Source organism: Dermacentor silvarum, chromosome 9 (genome assembly GCF_013339745.2).
Source record: "Dermacentor silvarum isolate Dsil-2018 chromosome 9, BIME_Dsil_1.4, whole genome shotgun sequence".
NCBI classification, from domain to species: domain Eukaryota; kingdom Metazoa; phylum Arthropoda; class Arachnida; order Ixodida; family Ixodidae; genus Dermacentor; species Dermacentor silvarum.
The window spans coordinates 6,260,912-6,270,454 of record NC_051162.1 but is presented as its reverse complement, the minus strand read 5'-3'; the positions used below and the strand labels follow the sequence as shown (position 1 = coordinate 6,270,454).

At 49.0% G+C, this 9,543-nt stretch overlaps 1 protein-coding gene across 1 annotated transcript; it reads right to left on the bottom strand.

Moving 5' to 3' along the window:
- Positions 1–1,025: 1,025 nt before the first annotated feature.
- Positions 1,026–1,824, bottom strand: LOC119464949 (achaete-scute homolog 2). The gene has a single exon (XM_037725810.2). The coding sequence runs from the start codon at positions 1,799–1,801 to the stop codon at positions 1,196–1,198; it is 606 nt and encodes a 201-aa protein (XP_037581738.2). The 5' UTR covers positions 1,802–1,824; the 3' UTR covers positions 1,026–1,195.
- Between the last annotated feature and the right edge of the window lie 7,719 nt (positions 1,825–9,543).

The following is a 9,543-nucleotide window of genomic DNA, read 5'->3' as shown; positions in this document are numbered from 1 at the left end:
ACTTTAAAAAATTAGGGCGTTTAGCTTATTGTCAGAATGATCGCACTTTTTTTGGCCCCGCCTAAGCGAGGAGAAGTGGGCTTGTGACATTTTTTTTTAAACTTCAGTGTCTAGTAAGAACCTCGTTTTGTCAGCTTGAGTTCATATAATAGCTAAAGCTTCCCACAAAGCTCAATGCAGCAAGTGAAAAGCCGATTAATATGTTTCGTGCACACATATATGGTCCTACAAGACCCCCGTCCCCTTGTCACAACATATTTTATACTTTACCACGAAGGTGCATACATGTTTTCTGGTTCAATTTTGTGTAATAACTTAACGAAGTTCCGGCGGCGCTGTATTTACATTCAGTGTAGATTTGAAGAAAATGAATTCACACAAGCACTAATGGCATGAATTTTCTCGCAAGACAATATCAGTTCACGTGACCAAGTTTTCAATAATTACTTGACAAAGATAATACTACAAAATACTGAACAGTGAAGAAAGACACGTGCAAAGTAGCCGACTGCTCTTATTGCATCGACATTGCGCCATCATGGACCTTTGTTATAGATCACCTATGTGACACGCAGGAGATCTCGCAGCCGACGGGAATCGGTGCGAGTGCCGTGCAAGAATATGATGCAGCGGCCATGACGCTCGTCCGATACAGTAAGAACCTAGCAGTTGTAGCTTAGACTTAGCGCCTCCTGTAGTAAACATATAAAATATTTGCCGTCGTGGGTTCCAGTGGGAATACTGGAATCGATTAACTCGTGCAACGACACGCTACAAAAAGGTTAGTGATGATCGTGGGCCGCTATTTGCAAAGTTCCTCACAATCACCGCGTTTAGATCGTTGAATGCACAAGATACGGCGTTATTATTATTTTGGTGTAAGGAAAAATAATTGCGTAAATTTTATGCACGCATCAGTTTCATGGAAAGCTCTGTCTCTGAATTTTTCTGCTTAATCCATTTTGTTTTGTGCCATGCGAGTAGTCACAAGTGAGCAGCAAGCTGAGCTCACCTTTGGCGTAGCCTCCTCCGGTGGCACCTTCGCACTTTTCTCAGTCTTTTGGAACAATGTTAATACTGGTGCTGAGCGGACGCAGAGCACAACCGATCAAGAAAAGGAACATTCAAGGAGTGTCTCTGGCACCCTTCCGCACTAAGCAAATCGAGCGGTCCCTTTCCCTGCGCAGCAGTCACGCTAAGAGGCGTAGCCGAACCAGTGGGCCAGTTCCAGGAAGTGATGATGGTTTTCGTCTCCACCGGCGTCGCTCGAAGCTTCCAGTTCATCCGCTAGGCTCATCGGCGTCACCGACCTCACGGCACAGCTAAGCGCATCGCTGGAACCCGCTCCGCAATGTCCAGTCACGCTCGAGTCTGGACTAGGACTAGGACCGGGTTCCGAAGGCATCGGGGACGACTCCGCCAGGGACGACGGCGGTCTGAGGTTCTCCCGGGCCGCTTCACCCAGCAGCTCTTTGAGCCTGGTGATGTAGTCGACGGCCGAGCGTAGCGTTTCCACTTTGCTGAGCTTCTTGGACGCCACGGGCCAGTCGGGCAGGTGGGAGCGCAGAGACGCGAAACCCATGTTGACCAGGTGCACGCGCTTCCGTTCGCGCTCGTTGCGTCTCGCCACGGCCGCCGAGTATGGGGCCTGAACACTGGCGGCTGACGCGTGTAGCGTTAGCCTGCGTGCGGCGGCAGCCTTGCACCGGTGGTGGGAGCCGTGGGTAACCTCGACCGCGTCCTGCGAGTGACTCGTGTGGTGGTGGCGGAAAACGCCAGCGTCAACGGGAGGCGACGCCATAGCGGAGTCCCTCAAGAGCGATGGCCCGCTATCCCGATCCAAGGGTCCCATCTTGCCTTTCCTGCAGGGTACAGATCCCCTGCACGTCACTTGTCTTTGGTCTGCTGGACGTACTGGAAATGACGTCCTCCACCCTCTGTCACAGCGTCGACCAGTTGTCAGTCAGTGGTAATAACACGGGACTACTGCTTCGCCTCGTAGTTCCAAACTTTTGTAATGCCTTCAGTTCGCTCTGCCGCAACGATCCATACTGGAGAATCTTGTCCGCCGTAATGATGCTCGTCGTCTCTGGAAGGCCCCCGCACTCGAGTCTTTCGCACTCGGCTTCCGCCGACCGAGTCTCCGTCGCCGTGTAACGCCCCCCGCTGCCCCGTGGGAGTCCTCGACCCGTCGTCGCTTCGTTGCACCAACGGTCGCACGGCCGATCCCTCGATCGCACGCGGCAACAAACCGCTCTCGTTCGGCGACGATACGCGAATGCCCCCGCTGTGTGCCCGGTGTTCACGTAAAAGACCAGGTGAGGGTGGCGTGGAAAGGAGGCCTTTCTAAGGGGTGGGAGGGAAGACCCCCCCCCCCCCCTTCTTTCTCTCGTTGAGCCCCCTCTGCTGTGGCAGTCGCCCACTTGGTCTCCGCTCTCGTGGAGAACGTGCGCGCGCGACTTCTGTGCCCCTCGCCCCGGGCTGTCGCTTCCGTTCTGCACAGCTTGTTTTCTTTTTGGACTCCTTCACTACGGGCTCGTGAATGGGACGGCGCTGCTGTCGGACTCCCGTCGGGTGTGCGTGGTCGGATAGGGCGGAGTCAGCGCGGCGCTCGCACCAGTCGGCGACCGGTAGCCGAGTGGCGCGGTTCGGCTCCTGCAGCATCCGAGCGCCGTGTGGCCGTCGTCGGGCGTCCAGGACTTCCTCCACATAGTTGCTTACTTGAGGATTTATTTTCTTTACCCGCCACGTTGGCTCAGTGTTGCCAATACTGGAGCCAGAATTACGGAAATGTAACGAACTCCGGTACTCAAGTTAATGCGTTACATAGGTGACTGATAATCTGCTATTAGGCCTATGTCACAGGGCACAGAAAAATGCAGGAAAAGCTTTCAGCGATGGCTGAGGCAAAGACGAGGTGATGGCAGCAGACATGTACTGCGCTTTTTCGGCTGGGTTGGCGCACGGCACGTGCAACGGCAGTGCTTTAGATGATGCCTCTGTACAGCAGTGTTTGACCAAACGCTTCGACGATAAAGATGTTGCCCTCCGCACATGAACTTAACACAGTTTTCACCGAGTTAAGCTGTATATTAGGGGCTAACGTAAGTGATGACTTGAAATTTACTATTACGAACGTGTACCCTAAATACCTCGGCATTCTGAATTACAGGGCTCCTCCAAGTACACTTCCATGAAATCCGCTGTTTGTCATGTTCTTGGCAGCAACCTTGTTTGCACTTTTCAGCGTTTCAGTCCTTAGCGGCCTTTCACAATGTATTTTGCACAAGAATGTGTACAAGCGAATCATTCATTCATTTGGAAAGCGATCATATACAAATTAAAAAGCCAGTCGTAAACACGAAAATCAGACGAAGAAGACAACAGGGCAGGCTGGACTATCAACAAAATTTATTAAGAAATAAAGACATATACAATCATATATAGGTTTATTTGAAAATAACATTTTGGTATGTCATCAAACGTGTGGCCAAGAAAGTAGTATACGCTTGACTCGATGGTTAGCGCGGTGGCCTGACGTACCACACTCCCAGCGATCGAATAAATAGCCAAACAAGAAACTGCAGTAGTTGCAGGTGGCAGGCAAGGAAATGTATCTCAAATCGAGGGCTATTCCCCAGGTACTTAATGTCATTAAGGAACTAATTCATCATCATCATCAGCCTATATTTTATGTCCACTGCAGGACGAAGGCCTCTCCCTGCGATCTCCAATTACCCCTGTCTTGCGCTAGCGTATTCCAACTTGCGCCTGCGAATTTCCTAACCTCATCATCCCACCTGACTTTCTGCCGTCCTCGACTGTGCTTCCGTTCTCTTGGTATCCATTCTGTAACCCTAATGGTCCACCGGTTATCCATCCTACGCATTACATGGCCTGCCCAGCTCCATTTCTTCCGCTTAATGTCAACTAGAATATCGTCTACCCCCGTTTGTTCTCTGATCCACACCGCTCTCTTCCTATCTCTTAACGTTACTCCTAAGATTTTTCGTTCCATTGCTCTTTGTGCGGTCCTTAACTTGTTCTCGAGCTTCTTTCTTAACTAATTATACACACATAATGGAACTAATTATACACACATAAAGACACTGTCGACCCCGCAGTTACAACTTGCGAACGCTGTTGTTGGGATAGCAGACTGTTTGCTCTCACTCTGAATGCGTGCAGGCCTGATACAGTGCTCTCAAAACGCCTTATACCTTCTTTAAGAGTGTTTATTTTACAATGGTTCATGCTTATAAAGCGAATCAACAAAAGTTTAAAAAGCAAGCCTGCTTTCCATAACATTAGTTATCACAGTAAAGTCACCCAGCCACGTTCTCGTGACTAAGTCGCAAAACGTCACGTCAAATCTGGCAAACTAGAAACCTAGGCAGCTATTGAACAAGAGCTCAAACTTTTTCCTGGCTCTGTTTCTCAGTTGCAAATAGCGCATGATTGTCAAGGTGGTAAGGGGGCCTAGTTCCTTGCTACAGCTTACATCCATATTAGCAGCGTCAACTTGCAGACACGCACACAGACAAATAAGCGAAATAAACAGGATGAGGCTTTGCAATACGTATGCGAGCCGGTGCGAATATTCGACACGAGCGACGGTAAAAAGAGACATATTGATCAATATCTTGTACAGGGATATCAATGCCACTCAAACAATTATATACCAAGAAAACGAAAACAGGAATACAATGATTACTCCTTAGCGCGTGCTAAGTTTTAATTCAACTACTGACGGAGTGCTTAGACATTTTTCTTGGTCGTCGCTGATAGTTATTTTTCAAACCTTAGCTTTAAACCGTAGCCCTAAATTTTTGAAGCGCCAGTTTTAAAATTTTACCGTACCATGAGAACATCCGGCAGTCGAGAAAGGACGCGACATCGTCTTTCAGTGGCTGCCAATGCATTGCGGTGTCGTAGGAAAGGACCCTAGCAGATCCAGCAGCTTGATTTGCCCATGACGGCGTTGACTGCTTTGCTGTCGCGATGTCAAGAACCGGTGGAACTGGAAAGCTCCTTGCGCTTACAGGCGAGTTTACATTGGCCCCATGGTTGGCGGAGTCAGTGCAAACCAGTGCATTCATTCCCATTGTAAGCTATGCCTTACACTGGCTCAGAGTTACTCCCTTTCGACCGGGGGTAACTCTCGTCTGTCGTCCATGGCCTGAACCATACCGCCGCAGTGCCTTCCTCGTTGGAATAACCAGATGCCCCGAAATGGAAGTCTGTGGGTGCACGGAGACGACGGCGCATCTTCTCGTTTCAGTGCACAAATAAGGGCGACCCCTATTTAAATAAAATGTTTATTCCTCCTCCGCACCATGCTCGACAAGCTTGGTAACCGTACCCTTAAGGTAAAGGGAATTCTTGGACCCTGGTCCGAACCGACGTCAGCCTGACGTCGGCTCGGACGTCAGCCTAAAAGCACTCATGTGTTAGTTTAAAAACATTGAGGTTCAATGGAAATTGGCTGTGGCTTAACTCAGTTATGCCTGGGTGTGCGTAGCGAGAGGTACAGTTAATCTTGTTGTTTAGCTTGGTTCTCTCTACGGTTACATCTTTATCGTTTAGCTTCGTACGTCTTGGTGTTTAGGTTTGGTTGTTACCTCTCGTTAAGTTATGGTTACATTGAAGACAAGACATTTTTAAAGTGCAACGCATTTATTTTGAAAGTCTTCATCTTGTTGTTTCTCAATTGCCGCAAAGACGGCCCGATGGTCGGTGAGGCGGGAGGAGAAGGGGTTGTCGTCCAGTGACTTGAACACGTTTCGAGTGCTATCCTCATCTGAATCGACTCGCCTGGCCGCTTCATACTTACGACGCTTCTGGAGGCGTGCGGCTCGTTCTTCCTCCGTCTCCTCGGCTCGCTGCCTCCTCTTGATTTCGTTCCGACGACGAATGGTGCGCTTGGTGTGTGTATTTCTCTGCCGTCCTTGTCCTTTTGTTGCGCAATAACACCTTAGTAATGGACTACCAACTTGCCCGCAATGCTGCCCTCATTAACGAATCCTGGCTTCTTTCAGTCTCTCCGACTCACTTTCCATATCTGCCGACGAATTCCACCGAGCCGCCCCTTCTATCTATATACGATGCAACGCCGGCTCCTCCTCTGTTACAACACGGTTTCCCCGGCTCCTCCTCTGACGTCATGCCAAAAGCAAGCGGCGAACGCTTGCAACACAACTGCGGCGGCGCGTCTCCGCGCCGTGATAACTCGAGCAGACGACGCCAGATGGCGCTGCCAGCTGCGGCGGTTGCTAGGCAACAGCTCAGCTCAAGGTGCGGCCACCGGCCACAGGGCAACGGCGAGAACGCGGCCAGTGTACTTTCTCGCTACAAAAACCACAGTTGTGGTCCATTGCCTTCCTCGTGCTTGTTATCCTCATATCTTTCCGTGTTCTCAACTTTTCTACACCGTTTCCTTTGCCACAAGTGCGGAGTAACCAAGCGGACAGCTACTCTCGTTACTGTATGCACCTTCATCTCTTGTTTTCTATCTCTCTTTCGTTTGATATTTCCCTATATAAGACTTTTTGTGGTACTGTTCTATAATCTTCTACCCTGCTAAGCTGCGGTGCCTTTAGAGCGTTTTAGCTTATCCCTAAGCGTATTACTGTTTACAGCGCTATCTCATGACACCGAGTTTAATGAGAGACACAAGGCTAATAATGTAATAATGTAGCGGCCTACCGTATTCTACACAACTGCTGGTGTAAAGCGTTGGTACTGACATATTCGTTACAGTGCAGCCTTTCAGCAGTTTCCTTCGACGAAAACACTCACGCGACACGAAAACATATCAGACGCGTTGTAGTTGGAAGACGCGTCGCAATATGTCGCTACCACCTTTGCCGCTACCGTCCACGGCTCCGGTAGCCCGGTAAACCGTAAACGCTAAAACCTTTATGAACAGGCTACAACTTTCTGATATCTTTGAAACTTACCAGTTTTCACGAATTCTCGTAAAAAAATATTCCAGGCCCTAAAGCAGAATTTTGCTTCCTTCAGTTACTTTCTCGCTGAAATCCAACAAACGAATTTTATTCAAACCTCCCGCCCCCCTCCCCGTTGTTTTCTCAATAAATAATTTCGGCGTTTTACATGTATGTACTTGAATAGGGAAATCGGAGTTGGTCCCGGGCTAGAACTTCATCTTTAGGAACCGGGCAAGACAGACTGCGCCATCTATGGGAGACAGTGATCCCTACGGTGGTTACATGAATGCACAGCGAGTGCTGGGTTGTGCATCTTCTTTCCTAATTTGATGCTTTTGTTTGTTTCACTGATAATTTACTATCCGGAAAATAATTATTTAAAAAAATGTATTGAAGAATACACCGCTTTTTGCTTTACTTTCGTGCTCTTTTAGGCTGCCTTGAGCCTCTGCTCAAAAAGGAACCGCGCTTCGCCGCCGCTAAACTGGCTTAACAAAACCTAGCCGTAAAAAAAGCAGTTTTCCATACGCCTTCCACCCGATCCCAAGTATTTTAAAGAGAAGGAAAACCCCGGGTTCCGCATGCGCCTGTCAAATGTCGCCCCCCCCCCCTCTACCCACGACACACACACACACACATACACACACTTTTTTTTTTACTGCTTTGACGTTACATTTCCTTCACTGAGGGGCCTAAGTGAAAGTGATTCACCGTGATAGTACAAAAAAAATCTTTTCGGTGCTGAGGGAGGGCTGAGCAAGACTCTGCTTCGTCCTTGTATCGTTGAAGGGAGACTAGAGCAACCGACGCGAAAAAATGAAAAAAAAAAACACCCCGCTGGAACAGAATGGCGGCAGGCTCTGTGCGGCGACAGAATGGGCTGATAGCGAAGGCAAACAAAGTTAAAGACTTATTTTCCAGAACGGAGGAATACGCGGGCTCACCGCTGGAGGGGCTGTGCGTCGCATTATTTAGCTTGGGAGTAGTTCAGTTGACAAGTCACGGGCTTTCAAACGTGGGTACTGCAAAACTTGGAGTCGGTGCCCTCTAGCGCGAACTTTCGGTCACAGGTTATGACCCAAGAAGTGTGAGGTCATCGCCTTTCCCTTTCTAAGCCATGATTATATTCGCTTGCTGGGTAACCCGCGCAGGAGGGCTTTTAGTTGTTGGCTCTTAAAGGGGCTCTACAAGGCAGGGAGTCGACCACGGAACCATTCAGTAACTAAAAATTTCATCCCTGTTAGCACACTCCCATGCTTCTACGTTCTAACACCACTACCGCTTCCGCCGAGCCCCCGGGCACGGTGAGCGAAATGTGATAGAACGCAAGCAGGTATAGGATCAGAAGTCGCGTAAGAACTCCTTGACAATAAAGATGTAACGAGGGTCACACCGAAAATGAAAAGCACCAATTTCCGAAAAAATGATTACGCCGCTTTACTGAAAGCTAAACTGTATCACACTTTTGATCATTTAGCCAGCCAGTTTTCTTTTTTTTTTTTTTGCATACGTTTCTGCCACCGATCAGGCCGCCTGAATATAGCTTTCTAGTGTCGCAATGCGCACTGTTTGGCTTGTCATGTTGGAATGCTATAGCGTAGCGCAAGCAAGACGAGGACACAGAACAGCGCGGTGTCCGTGTGGTCTCTTCTGCGTCTTCGCCTTGTTTGTGCCACACTACCGTATACCGAGATGTAGGTATCCGATAGCACTCCCTACCAGTCTACGTGAAGAATAGTGACACACTGCTGCACGAATCGGCTCTGGTATCTCGTATCGTTGGCCTTGCAATTAGTCGTACTTGAGACGAGTGCGGAAGCACTTCAAGCTTTGTTAATTATCTCCACTATTAAACGAGACACGTGTAGAGGCATGCACTGTCGCGCTGCAAGATCACTTTTCGTCAAGTTGCTTACGGCTATCGGTGACTGAGTTTCTATCCTTACAGGGCAGCACTTATTTTTCGGTAACCTAAGCTTTCAATTATCTCCTTAAATGTACTGTGCCATATTTCAAGCATACTCGCTATTTCGTCTCTTGTTACTCGCCTGTATTCTATGATGTGTGCATGAAAGGTGTCCTTGTTGGCTTCAGTCGCCACTGTCCGAGGATGACCAGTCCGAGGCTTATCTTGAACGCTCGCCTGGCCATGCTTAAGCTGACTGACCCATATTAGCACATCGATCGAGTTCATTCGCGTCTCGCCATACGGATAGTAGGGAGTTTTAGTATAGCGGAAAACAGCAAACGCAAAGATTTAGCGTTAGCGTTAGCGTTGCGTGCTGCAAATTGCGCATGCGCAGAACGTAAACGTAGCCAGAACTCTTACGTACGTACGCTATTTCCGGAATATAGCGTTCAACGCTAACGCACGCAAGGGATTCCGTACGTAGGGCAAGATGGCGGCGCCTGCTGAAGCGAGAGCCGTCCACTTCGGATCTATCGAGTCGTCGGCCTGCACTGTTCGGCTCATTCGTCCCCCACTAATACTCGTGTTTGCTTTAGATTTGTGTGAAGATGCTTCGACAGCGGCGTACAGGTGACAAATGGGCATTGTTTTCGATATACGTTCTCGATTAGCGGCGGAGTAGGC